This window comes from Myxocyprinus asiaticus, chromosome 41, assembly GCF_019703515.2.
Source record: "Myxocyprinus asiaticus isolate MX2 ecotype Aquarium Trade chromosome 41, UBuf_Myxa_2, whole genome shotgun sequence".
NCBI lineage: Eukaryota > Metazoa > Chordata > Actinopteri > Cypriniformes > Catostomidae > Myxocyprinus > Myxocyprinus asiaticus.
Window position 1 is genome coordinate 12,706,781 of NC_059384.1, and position 19,565 is coordinate 12,726,345.

The 19,565-nt window shown below is 38.0% G+C and overlaps 1 protein-coding gene across 18 annotated transcripts in view; it reads left to right on the forward strand.

The window, feature by feature from the left end:
- The first annotated feature begins 2,525 nt into the window (after positions 1-2,525).
- LOC127431471 (connector enhancer of kinase suppressor of ras 2-like) overlaps positions 2,526-19,565 on the forward strand; it is a 128,614-nt gene continuing 111,574 nt past the window's right edge. For 10 of the 18 annotated variants that reach the window (XM_051681890.1, XM_051681891.1, XM_051681892.1 and 7 more), the window contains exon 1: positions 2,526-3,061. In XM_051681890.1, the coding sequence (XP_051537850.1) occupies positions 2,998-3,061 (64 nt within the window). In that variant the 5' untranslated portion in view covers positions 2,526-2,997. Of the gene's footprint in view, positions 3,062-8,471; positions 8,532-19,565 lie in introns of all 18 variants that reach the window. The other 8 variants (XM_051681883.1, XM_051681884.1, XM_051681886.1 and 5 more) reach the window with 1 other exon arrangement.

Consider the following 19,565-nt stretch of genomic DNA (forward strand, 5'->3'; position numbering starts at 1 on the left):
GTTTATCCTGCGTAACCTTATTTATTATTTTTAATTGTCTGGGTATTAGCATGCATTTCTTAGCTCTTATTAGCATATCCTGAAAAGGTTAAAAACATGGCCAGCAGGTGGCACACTACCCTAGATCTGTAAAAAAATGATTTGACAATTATCTCTGAATCAAAGGAGGTTTAGCCACACACAGCTCTCATAAAAGTACACAATTAGGGGACAAATATGAAATCATGGGCTAAAAACAGAGCTCTGTCCAGCAATTGGCTGCAAATTAATCCGACAGCTCCAGTATTCCCTGCTCTGATTCTACTTTCCCTGTGCGATTAAGAGTGCATGTTTGTGGGGCAGAGCCCACTAATCATTCAATCTCTGTGGTGAGGTTCTTGTATGATTCATGCTGACATACTGGGGCCTGATCTGGGCCTAGCTCCAGCCTTCTGGCTCCATCTGCTCGGGTTCTGAAGTTAGGATGAGTTGGAACAGAATCAATAGGCAGTCAGGATGAAGGCCAGAGATGATGGTGAACTTGCGAAACTGTCCATGTTGGATGGGTTTGCTACACCACTCAGTTCATATACGTAGAAAACACTTTCTCTTAAAACTGTTCTGTTCATTGTCATATATACTGTTAATGACAAACCATGCCATATTTTCTCAGGAATGCCATTATTTCACAGAAATATTTACAACCAAGCCCTTAATTTTGTATATTTGTGTTTCAGTGAACCAGTTACAGATGTCTAACGGCAAAATTCTTGAAGCAAATATCTTATTTTTGACTTTGCACAGTGTTATAGGAAACAAAGGCTGCCAACATTAATAGACTATATTAACATTAAACAAACTTTGTGTTTCTAATTATTATGCCAAAAAAGTATAGGCCTATTCCTCTGTCTGTGAATAATTCATGTTGTAACTGTTTATTTTACCATTAGGGATGTGATTTTGAGTTGGTTGTTGATACTTTTCAGTGCTGCCTTATAATTCTCATATGTAAAAATAAATGCCTTTGGCCAAATCTCTCTCTCCTTTTATGAGTCATATGTGTATTTTTGAGCTATGGGGGGAACGGGGCTAGTTGTCACAATGTTAATTCCAGTCAATATTTCTCAAGATTTATTTGTGAAAGTTAAGCACTGTATAGGTGCATACTTTAAAGTCTTGGCTACAAATAAATAAATAATAAAAAAAAAATCTATGAGTATTTGCAATGTTATTGTCCAGGAACAAGATATAATTAATTACATTGACCCAGTAGTGGGGCAACTTATCACACTGAGTACAGTAAGTTTTTCTAAAGGGAACCTGCCATTAAATTAGAAAGATGCTTTGACTTTTAGCTGAATGTAATCATTAAAAGTCATGAAGCACAAAGCAATGCATGAAAAAGCAAACCATGTCCAACCTGACATTAAAATACAATTATCCTGCAAACACAGTTTACACAGTTAAAATCTACATTCATAAAATAGACTCACTGAGCACTTTATTAGGAACACCTGTACACCTACACCTCATGTGATTATCTAATAAGCCAATCATGTGGCAGCAGTGCAATGCATAAAATCATGCAGATACAGGTCAGGCGCTTCAGTTTATGTTCACATCAAACAAAAGAATGGGGGGGAAACAAAATTGGATCTCAGTGATTTCGACCGTGGCACGATTGTTGGTGCCAGATGGGCTGGTTTGAGTATTTCTGTAACTGTCTCTAGAGTCCATAGTGTTCCTAATAAAGTGCTCAGTGAGTGTAATTGTACCTTGGCTTAACAGATGCTAGTATGTTTCTTTATCTCAACAGCTATAAGAAAAATATGATATTGAAATTTAATTTAGAGAATAGAATTATATGACAGTTTTGAACTGTTTAAAAACAACATAAAGTACTAAGTACTGTATGTCTATAACTATATATATATATATATATATATATATAATAAAAGCATTTATGTAATTGTGCCTCTGACTCAAAGCTATACATTTAATGATATATAGTAACTGTGACAACTTCCCATATTCCCGCTAGGTCTCCCCTACTCCTTTCAGAGCTCTGTGTGTAAATTATAGATGCTGTATGTAAAAAAAAAAGTGCAATTGGCCAAATGTCTCTCTCGCATTATAAGTTTTACATGAATCCTTGAGCTATATTTGTCACTCTTATGGTTTATATCAACAGAGTACAATTTTGGTGTGGACAAGGATATGAATATTTTTTCAAGCATGGCTGGGTCCGTGACTATACATTTCCTATATAGCCCATCTGTTAACATCATTACATATTACAGACAAATACTTGCGCGCGCTGCTTTTACAGTTTCTGAAGCAGTGCGAACTAGCGTGCCCTCATTAAAATGAACACGGGCGAAAGCCTTTTATCCTCGCGGGAATAAATCGAGCGCGCGGAGTCAAATTCACTTTGCCGCGCCACCCACAGGAGGAGCGCGCGCCCAATTGAATCAATGCTTGCCGCTTTTTTATTTATTTTTTTGGAAGCGACTTTCACTTTAGTCCCGCGTGGGTACACCGCTCATTTCATTTCTCGCTGTCGTACTCCATATTCCCGCTAAGTCCACCTCTGAAAGGCACAGACCTCAGAAGAGGAGAATAAGAAAGGAGGGGAGACAGAAAAGACTGCTGCTTCTGCAAAGCATGAAGACGCGGCTATTGGGGACCCGGTGAAGACTTAGCATGGCACAGTATGCCAGGATCTGAACTGAAACGGGGAACGGGTTTAGGATGTCAATAGGTATAACGAATGAGAAACGGTTGAGTTTGCTGAAGTAAACGATTGGGACGCACATTCCTGGTGTGTGTGTGTTAGGGAATGTGGTGGTGGATGTCCTTTGGTGTGACGCGTTGCTGGATGGGATGAAATCGCATAACCGGGTGCCTAATATAGGCGCTTAACGTGGGACCACCGATCTGAGCTCCCCAGGGCTGCGTTAAACCAAATCTGCAACCTCTCGCACCCGTGTTGAGGGGGAAACTACAGAAAGTCTCAGGATGGCTCTCGTCATGGAACCTGTTAGCAAATGGAGTCCCAGTCAAGTTGTGGACTGGATGAAAGGTACGTGATGCGCTTTTGCTCCTTAACCGCAAAACCTAATCTAATAGCGCAGATGAGGTCAAGAAAGAACAGGCATGGCAACGTCTTACATTTTAAAATTATCTTTCAGGTATTTTAAAACTGAGTTGCAACTGCTGAAACAATTTCTCTTAAGTCTTAATGGTTTTATTTCAAGTACAGGAGCGAACAGGCGTCTGTTGTCAATGATGGCGAAATGGGCCAACCGAAGACTTCTTTAATAGCGTAATACAATTTCAATTTGTAAATAAATGATTTTAAACTCAGAATCGAGATTACATAGCTACACACTAAAAACAAAAGGATTCCTGACCATTAATAATCAGATTCTGCAATTCTAAAATTGGATACGTTTTAAGGACAGTATATGTGAATATAACGTAGAGGTTGTGTAAATGAGGCATCCTCATGTATAGTTGATGAAGACAGGCAGCATCTTTGGTGAAAATGCACCTCGCGCGGAGGCGGAGGTGGCAATTACGCACCTTCCCTGCTCTCGTGGGCGAGGGCGGTGTGTCCAGATTCGTCATCACAATAACAAATTTAGCAGTGAGTTATCGAGGTTGTATCACAGGATTCGAGCGTGTTCCTGTAGGATAATGATTCACTGATCTGTGATTTAAGGATTGTTATGAAAACGAAGATTTTGAAGGCAGCAGATCATGTCAATGTAGGAGATTTAAAAAGAATAATAATTTAGAAAGATGAAAATGACTTGGTTAACCTGGAACCAGGGTCATAGGTGTCCTCACCCAATATTCAGATTAGTGGTCGACCCATATGGGTTTATCAGTGGTTGATTCTTAAATTATTACATTTGGTAAGCCTAAATATGAGGTAACAGCCTTGTCTGGTGCTTTTCTGTAGTTTACATTTACATTTACATTTATTCATTTGGCAGACGCTTTTATCCAGAGCGACTTACAAAAGAGGAATACATCATAAGTTATTTATTTTAAGGAGACAGTGCTATGAAAAGTACTGCTTTAAAAAGTTTCACTAGCATCAGAATAGTAGTATCCAAGACAGATTAGAGTGCAACAAGAATATATATATAATGAAATTTTTTTTAATTTATTTTTTTATGAGTGAATGGTTAAGTGCTCATGGAAAAGATGTGTTTTAGCCGTTTTTTGAAGACAGAGAGTGAGTTTGCCTCACGGTTGGAGTTGGGAAGGTAATTCCACCAACATGGTACAGTGAAACCGAAAGTCCGGGAAAGTGTTTTGGTGCATCTTTGTGTTGGTACAACAAGGTGCCGCTCATTAGCTGACCGCAGGCTTCTGGTGAGAATGTAGCTTTGCATAAATGATTTTAGGTATGCTGGAGCAGACCCAGTGACTGTTCTGTATGCCAGCATCAGAGACTTGAATTTGATATGTGCATCAACCAGCAGCCAGTGAAGAGAGTGGTGTAACATGCGCTCTCTTTGGTTCATTAAAGACCAAACGTGCTGCTGCATTCTGGATAATTTGCAGGGGCCTAATTGTGCATGCAGGGAGGCCTGCAATGAGAACGTTAAAGTAGTCCAGTCTAGTTATAACAAGTGACTGAACAAGAAGTTGTGTGGCATGTTCAGAGAGGAAGGGTCTTATTTTGCTGATATTGTAGAGTGTAAATCTACATGATCGTGCTGTCTTTTTTTCTCTCCCCTTTTTCTCCCCAATTTGGAATGCCCAATAAGTCTAAGTCCTTGTGGTGACGTAGTGACTCGCCTCAATCCGGGTGGCAGAGGACAAATCTCAGTTGCCTCTGTGTCTTAGATCATCAACTTGAGCGCATTACCGCGGAGACATAGCGCATGTGGAGGCTGCATCCTATTCCCCGCAGCATCCACGCACAACTCACCACGCGCCCCACCGACAGCGTACCACATGATTGCAACCACGAGGAGGTTACCCCATGTGACTCTACCCTCCCTAGCAACTGGGCCAATTTGGCTGCTTAGGAGACCTGGCTGGAGTCACTCAGCATGCCCTGGATTTGAACTCGTGACTCCAGGGGTGGTAGTCAGCGTCATACTCACTGAGCTATCCAGGCCCCCCAGATAGTGCTGTCTTTGTGATGTGGTCTGTGAAATTGAGTTTGTTATTGATGGTTATCCCTAGATTTCTGACCGTTTTGGAAGGCGTTACTGTAGTTGAACCCAGCTGCACGGTGATGTTGTGTTTGACAGCAGGGTTGGCTGGAAAGACGAGGAGCTCAGTCTTTGCTGGGTTAAGTTGCAGGTGGTGTTCCTTCATCTAGGCCGAGATGTCTGCCAAACAGGCCGAGATTCGAGCAGTCACCATGGTGTTGTTGGGCTGGAAAGAGAAGTAGAGCTGTTTGTCATCGGCGTAGCAGTGGTAAGAGAAACCATGTGCCTGAATGATGGGTCCCAGTTATTTTGTGTATATAGAGAAGGGAAGTGGCCCAAGCACTGAGCCCTGAGGTACCCCAGAAAGTAGCTGATGTGACTTGGACACCTCAACTCTCCAGGCTACCTTGAAGTGAGAGATAGGAATTAAACCAGTCAAGCACAGTTCCTGTGATGCCCAGAGTTGAGAGGGTGGAGAGTAGGATCCTGTTTTGTTTTCTTTTTGTGCTGGTTCCGCCTAGCGGCTGGAGTTTGTTTTGCGGTATAACACTCCTTCGGGACATTTGTGGATGAATCTGCATGTTCTTTGTGTTTATCCCGTCTATTGGCTGGAGTTGGAAACACCGGATTTGAACAATCCGATGACAAAGTTGTCGCGGGGACTCTCGTAGGCGTACATGGTTTAAGTTTAGAGGGATGGACGCCAGTTGGCGCTGTCGTGTGCACGTTTTTTTTTTTCCGTTTGACTGTTGCACTAATGTTGGAATGTGATCTTTATAATTTTATTTTTGACACACAATCAATTTTTTCTCACATGTTATAATGTCAAATGTTAATATGAGTGGATTGTCTCTCTCCATGTGGAATGTGAATGGGTTGGGGCACCCCATAAAAAGAAGGAAGGTTATTTCTTTTCTTAAACGTAAGAAATGTGTTATAGTGTTTCTTCAAGAAAAGCATCTTTCCCCGCAGGACACTGAAAAATTTGGGAAGACATGGAGTGGACATGTTTTTTTAGTGCTGGCTCGAGTAAGAGCAGGGGAGTCATTACATTGATAAGTAAACATCTACAATTCAAATGTCTCAATCAGATTAAAGATAAATTAGGAAATGTCATAATAGTTTTAGCAGAAATTCAGGGGAAAAGATTGATTTTGGCTTATATTTACACACCTAACGCTGATAATCAGGGCTTTTTTATAGATCTGGAAGGGATGTTGCAAGCTGCTGGCACCTCTCATGATATATTGGGAGGAGACTTTAATCTATTGATGGATTCAGTCCTTGATCATAGTGAAGCAAAAGTGTGCAAGCCCCCTAGCGCAACATTGACGCTTCACAGGATTTGTAAAAATCTTGGTCTTACAGATATTTGGAGACTTTTAAACCCATCTGGTAGAGACTATACATTTTTTCATCAGTCCATAAGATTTATTCTAGAATAGATTTTTTTTTTTTTATATCCAAATCCCTTATTTCATCTGTTGTGGATAGCTCAATTGGAAACATTTTAGTCTCAGATCACGCCCTGGTGAGTTTAGAGGTGATGCCACATATAGAGAAAAAGAAATCATATACTTGGCGCCTTAATGTGTCCCTTTTGCAAAATCCTGATTTCCAACAAATGTTAAAGGCTGAAATCAGTGTTTATATGGAGACCAACTGGTCCTCAGTATCCTCTGTGGGCGTGGCTTGTGAGGCACTTAAGGTGGTTCGTAGGGGTCGGATCATACAGTATGCCTCATTCATCAAAAAATCCAAAGCACGAGAACTTGTGGAGTTGGAAGGGAATATTAAAAGTGTGGAGGCAGAGCTGAAGCGCCGAATGTCATCTGATGGCCTCAGAGAATTGACCCGATTGAAATACAGATATAATACTATTTTGTCACGGAAGGTGGAGTTTTGGTTATTCAGGGCAAGACAGTCATACTTTGAGTCAGGGGACAAAGCAGGGAAGCTTTTGGCTAGATATATAAAGCAGAGAGAGTCTTTTTCTACGATTCCCTCAGTGAAATCTGCTGGTGGTGAAATTTTTACCTCGGCCATTGATATTAATAATGCTTTTAAAGAATTCTATCTTGATCTCTATAGTTCCACGTCTTTGTCTACTGATGAGGATATTAGACATTTTGTGGAACCATTAGAACTCCCTAAACTGATGACTGAACAAAAAAATTATCTTGATTCTGAGATAAACTTGGAGGAGCTTAGCGAGGTAATTAAGGACTTGCCTACTGGTAAGGCTCCAGGGCCAGACGGCTTTGCTGCTAAATTTTTTAGATCTTATGCTACAGAACTGGCTCCACTTTTGTTAGAAGTTTATATGGAAATATTAAAGAATGGAAACTTCTGCCAACCATAACACAAGCCTGGATCAGTCTGATTCTTAAAAAAGACAAAGATCCAAGCGAGTGTAAGAGTTATCGTCCAATTTCCCTGATCCAGCTAGATATTAAAATATTGTCAAAAATTTTGGCTAACTGATTAAGTAAAGTTATGACATCTCTTATACATATAGATCAGGTGGGGTTTACTCTGGGCCGCAGCTCTTCTGATAACATTAGGCATCTCATCAATATTATGTGGTCAGTGGCGAATGATCAGTCTCCGGTCGCGGCCATCTCACTTGACGCTGAAAAGGCATTTGATATGGTAGAATGGGATTATCTTTTTAAGATTTTGGAAATATATGGGTTTGGGAATACTTTTATTGGATGGATTAAGTTACTTTATAGACACCCGGTAGCAGCGGTACAAACAAATGGATTAATTTCAGATTATTTTACTCTGGATGGGGCACCAGGCCGGGTTGCCCTCTTTCCCCATTATTGTTCTGGCTTGCCCTGGAACCATTAGCAGCCGTGATAAGAAGGGAAGATGATTTTCCAGGGGTGGTGATGGGAGGTGTGGCGCATAAACTTTTGCTTTTCACAGATGATATTTTATTATTCGTCTCCGACCCCACTAGGTCTATGCCTTGCCTCCACAGAATTATTAATTCCTTTTCTAAGTTCTCAGGATACAGAGTCAATTGGTCTAAGTCCGAAGCTTTGGCTCTGACAGCATACTGCCCAGTAATGCCTTTCCAGCCGGGCGCCTTCCAATGGCCCAAACAAGGCATTAAGTATTTGGGCATTTTATTCCCAGCAAATTTGTCTGATTTAGTTCGAGTTAATTTTGATCCCTTAATAAAAAGGTTTTCGAGCGATGTGGGCAGGTGGGCTTCATTACATTTATCTATGATTAGGATGGTTAATGTTATTAAAATGAATTGTATTCCAAAATTTGACTACCTGCTACAATCTCTCCCTGTAGATGTCCCCCTCTCTTATTTCAAGCAATTTGATAGCATAGCGAAGACCTTCATTTGGAATGGTAAGTGTCCTGTATTACATTTTAATAAGTTACATAGGCTGACTGACAAAGGTGGGCTAGGCCTACCCAAGATTTTGTTTTATTATTATGCATTCAGTCTTAGAAACTTGGCTCATTGGTCGCTTCCACCTGAGAGAACCCCTCCCTGGTTTTGTATTGATCAGGAGGTTCTTGCCCCTATTTTGCCAATGCAAAGCCTTTCTATCAAACTAATCGGAGAGGTTAAGTTACACCCTGTTATCTCGCATTTGCACTCGGTATGGACAAAAGTGTCCAGAGTGTTTAATTCGGACATTTATTTTAATGTTACCTCAAGCATATGGCTGAACCCAAAATTATGTATTGATAAGTCCCCTTTCTGCTGGTCAGAGTGGATTGTGAGGGGGGTTACTACACTCGGTGACCTATATGAGAGTGGAGTGTTGAGATCATTTGAAAATTTGGTTCAACATTTTGGGATTCCCAGATCTCAGTTCTATAGGTATTTACAGCTGCGCCATCTGTCCTGTATTGTTTTTGGGAGTAGCATACACCCCTTAAAGCGGCAGATGCTCTGGGAGAGGTGATTACTGCTTTTGGAAAAGGTCAGGAGGCAACAGTGTATTACTCCCTGTTAATTCAGAGTTTGGGGGACAGAGCTCTAACTTCTATCAAGAGATTATGGGAGAAAGATTTAAACTTGATACTGGAGGAGGGAGTGTGGGCTAGGATTCTAAAAAATGTCAAGTCTGTATCTAGAGATGCAAGGGTTTGTCTTATGCAGTTCAAGATTTGACATAAATTCTATTGGACCCCCTCAAGATTGTACAGGCTTGGTCTTAAAGACACACCCACCTGTTGGCAATGCCAGTCGGAGGATGGAGACACAACCCATGTTTTTTGGGGGTGTGTTAAGATCCAAGAGTTTTGGTTGAGGGTTCAGAATTTTGTATGTGATGTCTTGGGCACTCGGGTTTCGTTTTGCCCCAGACTCTGTATTTTGGGAGATGGGACGGTCATCAATGTGGGGAATAAACATGTGGAGGATTGGGTCCTAACTAGGGTTGCAACAGTATGAGATTGTCACGGTACGATAACCGTCTCAGAAAATATCACGGTATCACGGTATACAGTATTACACAATTATTGCTATCAGTTACAATGACCTTTAAAACAAACGCTTTATTCTAATTGAAACTTGAAACCATTTTTTTTTAATGGAAGTATGTGTAAAAAAAAGCCTCCCTTTTGAAAATAAATAAAATAAATAGAATAAATAATATAACTCCATAATAAATAATTATATTAAAATAATAAACCGAAATATAGCTGCAAGCAGCAATACCGGGTTCAAGCCAATTATCGGCAGTATGAGCAGTGAAAGAAGCATCGTAACGCATTTTAAGTTAGAATTCTGAAGAATGCTGTAGACATCTATGGCCATGTTTCTCAAGATACACTACTGTTCTATTTTGTACTAGTTGCATATTAAAATCTCTATCATCGGCAGAACAAAAGTGCTTGCTCTTTTGGCTATTAGTACATTGATAAAGAGCGTTTACTCAAGGTTGTGCAGAGGGTGTTAAGTGCAACATTGCACACTATACAATGTTTTGTTTATTCTCGAGCACTTTGTAGGATTTTTACAATGTCAAATTTGTTGATGATTGGCCAATGGCTGCCATGTTTCTCAACATATGCAACTGTCCTCATGATCAGTGATGGACACTGAATGCAAAGACACTGCATGCAAATTTTGAAATTAATCGGACCAATATTTCTATATTTAGAGCCATTTTAATATTGTTCCCTGTTATAGCGACACCAAATGGCCAAACCCCGCAACTTTTTCTGTGTGTTCTCAGGTTGAGCCCTTATATAATTGTGTCAAGTTTGGTGAAAATATCTAATTTCACTTAAGAGTTATATCAATTTACATAAAAGCAGGCACCACTTTTAAAATTAATCGGCCTGTTTTTGGCATTTCCGAGCAAAATTTTGCCATGTTCTTTTTCAAGTTAAGACATTTACTAATGACGCTTCTTATTTTGGTGGTTTCATTCCGATCGGACGAACGGCTTTGAAGCAATTCACTAAAGTAATTTCGGAACTATTTTCGAAGTGGCAACAGGCCATAAGGTGAACCATAGCAAATATGGTATCTTTGTGCTCGGCAAGTCCTCCCGAACTTAACGAGACCAGTCTTGTGAAAATAGACCAACATCACTAAAAGTTATAAGCTCACAAAGTAAAAAAAAAAAACTTTTCCACCACTAGGTGGCTTCTTGGGCACCTTCAGGGCATGGTCCCGATGACACATACAAAGTTTCGTAATGATACGCCAATGCGTTAATAAAATACAGCATTTTGCAACAAAATTCAAAATGTCTGACGCCCAAAATGGCCGACATGGGAAAATTGGGTATCGTTTGACTCGGAATGTTTCACTGAATGCTCATGCATGACCACATCGGTGTTTTTTAGGGTGGGGTTGGGGATGGGGAGGGGTGGTAGTGGGTGTTAAAATTTGATTCTGTGTATTTATGTTTTGCTTTTCTGTGTTTTAATAACAGGTAAAAATAAAAACATTTTTTATTTTTACCTATTTTATTCAATTGACATGGAGTTTTGTTTAATATGCTCCTCATTCCAAATCTGGAGAAATGTTGATATCTCTTCCTGTGTGTTTGCACACTCCAAAAAAAAAAACAACAACAATATGTGTGTGTGTGTGTGTGTGTGTGTGTGTGTGTGTGTGTATATATATATATATATATATATATATATATATATATATATATATATATATATATATATATATATTAGCCTATTTTTAAGATTTACACATTTTAATTTCATAACAAAATTCCATCAAATTGAATTATGTAGTTTAACAAAATTAAATTAATACAACTTAAAATATTCAAGGTGCAGTATGCATTCATTCAGAATACAGGATTCAGAAACCCTTGTTATTAATGACACCTGTGGCCATTAAGTGAACTGCAGCCAGCTACCTGTTGCTCGTGCTCATGCTCATGCTTGTGCACACACTCCATAGGGATGCGAGCGAGCGAGCATCGACCAAAACAATGACGTAACTTACAAAGAGACTGAACGTGATTCACCGACATTATGCTGACAGATGAGGTAGCATAATTAAAATTACACAGTTATGATTGTTTTACTACAAACTTTGTATATTATATTTGACTCTCCAGTGCTGCAACAGGGCTAAAACAAAGTGTGGATATAGGTCTGGCTATGCGAGACTGCAGTTTGAAGTAATCACTTTTCTTTGCATGATACTTTGACTGCATTTATACGATAGCCTATGTTGGTGTTAGCTAGCTAGGCAGCTTTATCAATAGCTGTTAGCTAAATTTGGTGGATGATAACAGTAACTGTTTATAAAATAGCCTGTATATTATAAATATGTTGACACAATTCAGTAGTGATGTGATTCCATCACAAACGTAATTTTGATATATCGATGCGCTATTGTTTTATAACAATAGAATGCATATATTTTCTGTTTAATCAAGTTACGTTACACTAATGAATGGAGCATTTTGCATTATCTTGAACATTGTCTAACATTCATTTCATGGGTTATTGTAGTTTACCTTGCTGAATAATTACAGATTATCATTGTTTATGTCAGTTACTGTGAATCAGCATACCTGAAAAGAGATCGTTGAAATTATTTGAAAGTTACAAAGCAAGGTAGCTTGCAATTCGTCAGCGTTAGCAGGCAAGTTAAAGCTAAAATTACACAGATCAATCCTTATGGAAGTATATTTCACATGCTTTGCAGTTATGTAAGCTTACCTATCCAATAAGAAAAATGCCAATTCAGGGTCAGAGCCAAACCGAACGAAGGTCCCTCCAGGAATCAAATGCCTTGCCGATGTTCACTCTAGTTTTCGCTCGACCACGATCACGTTCCCGATTAGCCAGACGGGATTCAGTAGATAAATGTTTTTTTCGTTTTGTTTTTTGGCTTACTCGGAGTTTGTGTAGGAGTCGGTGTTGTGCTGGGAGCCGGACGTTTGCTGGATTCCGTCTCTAAGATAACATTACCTAGTGTTGCAGTTTGTTGTTGCTGTTGAATAGCGGAAGAGAAGCTATTACTATCTGAGGAAAGGCTCTCGTGAGCGCGCATAAACGTCACATCCTTTGTATTTTCCGGCAAAACCAACCTGCTCCCTTCGCATGAAAATCAGTATACAGGCTTTAATAGGCAACCTAGAAAGTCAGGGAAGGACTAATTTTTTAAGTTGCGTTACAAGCCATTCACACATTGGCAATAAAAAGGCGAATATTACATGAAAATTATTACATACTGCACCTTTAAGGATTTCTATAAATTATTTAAAAATAATAATTACCAATATATTTTTTTTGAGTACATTATATTAGTTTTAACTTAATAAACATATTCTGGAAATATGTGAATGAGAAAAAAAGAGAACCCAGAATGTTTTGCCATCACTATGCACTTTTTTCAGTGTAGAGAGATCAGGGAAAATGTATGTAATTATTGAAACATGCCTGTTGACATTGTAACTGACATATTTCAAAATTAATCGATATTTAATCAAATTGTACTTGGAATATAATTGAATTGAGTCAAATTGGGAAATCGGTGGCAATACCACTACAACTATTAATATACAGTATGTTCATGTAATATGATTGGTAATGGCATACAATATAATATCATCTTTAATTAACTGATTTAATTGAAGTATTTGACATAAAAGGATGACACAGGGTCATTTCATCAGGTTAGAAAAAACTGCCATATTAAAGGGGAAAAGTGCTATTCCAGGAGTCAAATATTGCCCCTTCGTGCAATGAAAACTCTAATAAGTTGACTCTTCTTATTTGATTGAGTAAACTTGTTCCCTCAATTGAACTGAATAAAGGCATCTTCAAAACTTTTGTAATTAAGTTCAGTTAACTTGGTGTTCATATAGAATGAACTTAACTATTTAGGTTAAGTTAACTAGATGCAAGTGGACTTAACTCTTATATAACTTGATTTGCTCTATAAATATTGTTGTTTCTACTGCTGTTAATAATTTTAATTGAATTGATTCAATTTTAGATCAAACAATAGCACAGGTGGAATAAAGACCATGACTGATTCTAGATCAGTCATTAAATAAACTTAATTCTCCAAAGAAATGCATATACCTGCACCTTAACTGCACATGCACAATTATTAGTCAACAGGGTCCAACTTGACCAAATGGGACACTGATCACCCTAATGGTGACATCACACGAAACAACTATTTTCAACAAAAAACATAAATAATACTACAAAAATGCTAAAACCTCTATACATTCTTAATTACAACTATTTAAATGCACCAATAACTTCCCTTTGACCAACAAAACATAATTAAATAATTCAAACACAAGCATTATTGGTATTCCCAATAGCCTCAATTTTGTACTCAGAAGTTTTAGTTATTAACACTTAAAATCTTGAGTCTATGGATTTTAAAGATAAATAAGTTCAATGAACTTAAATATTTGAGTTATGAGCCCAAAACCTGAAATTTCAAGTAATACTTAATTAAGAAAACTTGATAGATGTCATCCAGTAATGACATCTTTAGGTTTTAATGTGAGGAAAAGTTCATTTCTGACACTGAATATTACCATATGTTACCATTACTATACCATGGTCTTGCCACAGTACATTTTTAAAGGGGTGTATTGTTTATTGACATACTTTTTAACAATTGCTCTCATAATTTATCTATGCAGGCATATGCGTCCATGGCATAAAAGCCAACTAGATCAATTAGTGGCTTGGTGTGGGGACAGATGTAATGATTTAAGATTCAGCCAATGAAACATCCATCTGAATCTAAATATTGGGGGAAACGTTTCCCTCTAAATGTCTATGATGGTTGTGGCCCTGAGGAACCACCATAGTCATTGTCCCAGTTACCACAATTACAAGCACATAACCTGAAAAATATAGAGCTGCAGTTTCACCTGCCTGCGAAGAGCCGATTAATTTAATAGCACTGCTAATGCAGCTCACACTGAGACAGGATGTAGCTGAATCAGTCCGGTTTGAGCTGAATTGAAGTGAAGGCTCTGGTGTGTCTGTGTTGGAGGGGATACATGAGCTTTGGGTCAAGCTGCATCTGTGACTTACAGAAAATCTATTTTTCAGTTTCTGACTCAGAGAGGCAGTGAGTGTTCTGATCGATGCCTGTACATGCTGCGTACACTGCCAGGCTTACATTTTACAATCAGTACACCCCCTCAATGGCCCTCTTTAAATGCCATTACAGTGTTTCCCATTAATTACCTAGCGCATGCTCACACACACACATTGGAACCAATTATCTAACATTAACATTATTACCAGTGTCTCTGACAACGTAACTATTTTCAGCATTTGGGTAGGGTTGTACCAGCTGTGCGTAAGGTCTCACATAAGTTGGGACGTAAAGTTCACACTAAGGGCTTAGTAACTACTAGTTAGTTTGTAACTAAGTCAGTGCTTAATTTGGTTGCACCACCTGTTCTTAAGGCAAGACTTACCTAGTAGGTCGTTAGCTCTCTGTAAAGTAATGCGTAGTAATGCGCATAATATGACATTTACCTGTATTATCAAATAAACAGCCTTCAAATCTGTACACAGAAGTGTTAAAAAGATGTGAATTTCAGTTTGATCTTGTTACGGTTGATGTTCAAACTTTGTTTGCTGTCAGCTGTAATAAATTATACCCCCATTAAAATACAATATGTAATAAAAGTAGATTTGATAAATAGTATATTTGCCCTGTGTAAATAACAATATATAGGAACTGTTTCTAAAATAAATAAGAGGTGATAAACAACAGGCTGGAAAAATATACATTTATTAATTTTAATAACCTATATATATTTTGAATGTGTTGAAACTTGACACCCTGAAAACTGCACCATTTGAATGGTTTCATGCTGAAGAGCCACTTAAAAGTAAGTTTCTCTCTCGTAAATGTGAACGAGTGTAAATGTCAACATCATACTGTATGTCGAAAGGATTGAAGCCTGTCACGCAAAACATGAGCTCACTGATGTCATAAAATATCAGTCTCCTTTTTTATTCCATTACTCCTGGCTTCCGTAAATATTTAGTTCATACGTAGGGTTACGTTCTACCTAAGTTTAATGGTGCAACGCTCAAATATTTAGTAGTGCCTAAATTGTGACTTAGTGCCGATTTACGCCACAACTAGGCTAAGTTGTAACTTATGTATAGCTGGTGCAACCGGCCCCTAAGGAGCAAGATCAAGACAGGTAACCACTTTTGCTTCATTTCTTTGATGGCTCACAGGGCTCGACATTAATGCTTGTCCAGGACAAGTGGATTTTTGAAGAGGCAAGTGAATGAGAATTTTACTTGCCCGACCAGAAAGCAGACTGATTAAAACATCAATAACAAAAAAATAACCAGCTATATTTGTGATAGCTTAGGCCCGTGTCACTTATTAGAAAGTTTATATTCTTATTCTGCTGTTGAAAATAATCAAGAGCATGTAATTTTATAATTCGCTAGTGATCTAGTAACAGCTGCGCCCTGTTTGATTTACATGCGGCATATGTGTGTGTGCTGAACATGCGCATATTTGGAAAATGCTCGCACTAATGCGCACCTGAACGGACAAATAGATTTCAAAATTCTTCCAAAATGATCTTGGTGAGGTATTCATGTAAACACAGAGAGTGATGTCTAAAGTGAACGTAAACAGCGGAGAAAAAAGCAGATTTGTATTAAAATGTCAGACTTGTAAGTATAAACGTAAGCTAATAGACCTGCTGCTGTCTAGTGTCATTATAATATTCAAACATCCATAACAAGAAAATGAGAAAACACTCACTGCTTTAGACTGGGTAACTTTAGTAGCTTTAAAACGGATTCATGTATTATAATCATACAGTGAAGACCAGTAGATTTTTTATGTTGCATTTCATTCTGAATGTTTCCTTGAATACTTGATACTGCTGTTGAAAATGTTTAAAGCTGTTAAAAACACACTGAATTTTTTTAATTTGCATTTTTTTCTATTATTTTTAATCTATTTCTATTCATTGCTGTTTTTTATTGTTATTTTATTGCTAACTGTTTACTAGTCTTGAATAATTACTTAAGAACTTGAAGCCATTCTTCCATAATTAACATATTAGTTAGTAGGGGTGTGACGATACACTTAGCTCACGAGAGGAGACGATACACGATACTGGGTTCACGAGAACGAGACGAGACGATATTTTAACACTATATACACTACCGGTCAAAAGTTTTGAAACTCTTACTCATTCTTTATTATAATTTTATTTCTTCACATTTTATAATAATAGTAAAGTCATCAAAACTATGGAATAACATAAATGGAACTATGGGAATTATGTTGTGACTAAACAAAATCTGAAATAAATCATAACTGTGTTATATTTTAGCTCTTCAAAGTGGTCACCCTTTGCCTAGAATTTGCAGACATGTACTCTTGACATTTTCTCAACCAACTTCTTGAGGTATCACCCTGGGATGCTTTTTAAACAGTACTGAAGGAGTTCCCATCTATGTTGGGCACTTATTGGCTGCTTTTCTTTATTATTTGATCCAAGTCATCAATTTCAAAAACTTTTTTTTTTAAATAAATTTTAGTTTTGTATTGAAATAAATTAATATGGTGGCACAATGATATTTTTGTCTACAAAACTAATTTCAAACATTTAAGCATACGCCTTCAGATCAAAAGATTTTTAAGATCATGAGAAACATTTCAGTCAAGTGTTTCAAAACTTTTGACCGGTAGTGTATATGACTGGAAAAATAGTTTTTATTCCACTGAAAGTCACAAAATGCAAAACAATGCAGATGCATTTTGAAATGTTTTAACTAATCATCTTGTAATGAATGTCATTTCAGTTCTACTTTCTGAGTATGAATTATCATATGCAGTAAAAGACAGAACAATATGCAAGCACTGTAACAGTTTTGCCACAAACTTAACTGACTGGCTTCTCTCCTGTATGATTTCACATGAGTCTCGTCAGACCTGGTTGATTTTAGTTGAGAACTGCGGTGGTTCTGTAGGTGTCTTTGCATAGTGCTTGTGTTAGCTGCGGTGTACGGCACTATTTTCTTACAGTGCTTACATATTGGCTGTGTCTCGTTTGGAAGGCTGCGTCCTCCGGAGGTTGCATTTGTCGGCCGTATACGTCATCGAGGCTGACTCCTTTCATTTTTATTTTATTTTATTATTGGGAATGCAAAAAAGGTTAACAATTGTATAAATGTAAGTGCATATACATAAAAGGCATTGACAATAGATAAAAAATAAAAATAAAAATAAAAAAAATAATTAAACGAGACAGCCTCGATGATGTATGCGGCCAATAAATGCGACCTCTGGAGGACGCAGCCTTCCAAACGAGACACAGCCTTTGTTCGTGTCTTGTCTGTCACTCTGTCGCTGTTTATTTTTTCCACCGGGTACCTAAAATGCTGCCACACAAACGATTTAAAAGTGGCGGGGGCATCTTCTATGCTAATTAATAACATCAAGAATTTAGGTTTTAATTGATATTAATACATAAGGAAAAGTGTTGATATTAATGTATAAGGAAAGAGGAGAAAAGCGTGGCGTATTCTGATTAGCCCCAGAAATGTGGAAGCTGTCTGGGGTCAGCGAGATCAGACTGTGATTTATATGTGTCTAATGAGAGGTGTGCAGCTGGAAAAACAGAGAGAAAGAAAGATGAAGATAAAGATTCGAGCAAGGGAGGGAGAAGTAGCGCTCAGACTGATTATTGTAAAATGGAGGGTTCCTAAGACTTCCATTTTTAATGCTCATGAATTAATACATTACTTTTCTCTGTGCATTTGTTGTAGAGTTTTTGAGCTATCCTCTGCTGCAGAAGGGCCATTTAATATATAGCACTTCGAAAAGATAGTAAAAGTAGTAGTGGTACATTGGCCTGCACCCTGGGGACCTACAAGATTTAACAGAACGATTTGATCTGTTCTGAAAAAGCATGGCCCCAGTGCCTCTGTTAAAGTAATTGTTCACCCAAAAATGAAAAATCTGTTATCATTTATTAACCCTCTTGTCATTCCACAACAATATGAATTTCTTTCCTCCTTGAAAAACAAAAGGAACATTTTGCAGAATGTACTGACCAGTGACCACTCTAGTCTTTTCCATATAATGGAAGTGAAAGGGGACTTGGACTGTTGAGCTCCAAAAAAAAATTAAAATTAAAATTAAAAATTAAAAAAAAGAAAGACTCACGTGCTATATTCCAAGGCTTCTGATATAGTAGCTTCTTGTGACAGACTGAAAATTAAGTTGATTTTCAATGAAAATCTTGCCCTCCGCTACAACTCTCAAATAACAATATCGATATTTATCGAAAAAAAAAATACATTTTCGATATCGATGATAAACATTTGAGTAATTTAAAATTTTTACCCTATGTTATACATCTAGACGAGATAATAAATTACGTGTCGCTAAAGACGCAAACAGTTCGGCAAAGTTATACACACAAATAGCTAATTGAATCACAGTCATGAAATCAGCTGATTAGGAAGTATAACGCCTGTTAGCAGGCAGCCCTGCTGTCATGAAAACCGGTAATGAGGCCAGATGCTAGCTAGCAGCTAGTTATCCGGCTAATATGATTTCGTTGTGTACCGAACAAGACAGCACTGACAATGCAATACAGCTGTCGACTGAACACAACAACTCCGACATCAACATCAATGCTGTTTATTTACAGTATGTACTATTTAGTTAAAAAAAAAAAAAAACATGATCCATAGCGCTGTCAAAGGCAAGAAAGTATTTCTTCTTCTTGTGATGTTTATTGTCAGTTGGCAGTCCAGCTCATGGTACATTACCGCCACCTACTGAGCTGGGCTGCGTTTCCCAAAAGCATTGTAAGCCTTAGTAGATCGTAGAGGTCTGCACGGGCCTTAAAATGAAACCCTAACCGGCCTGAACAATACCGTCAGATTTTAAGGCCGAAC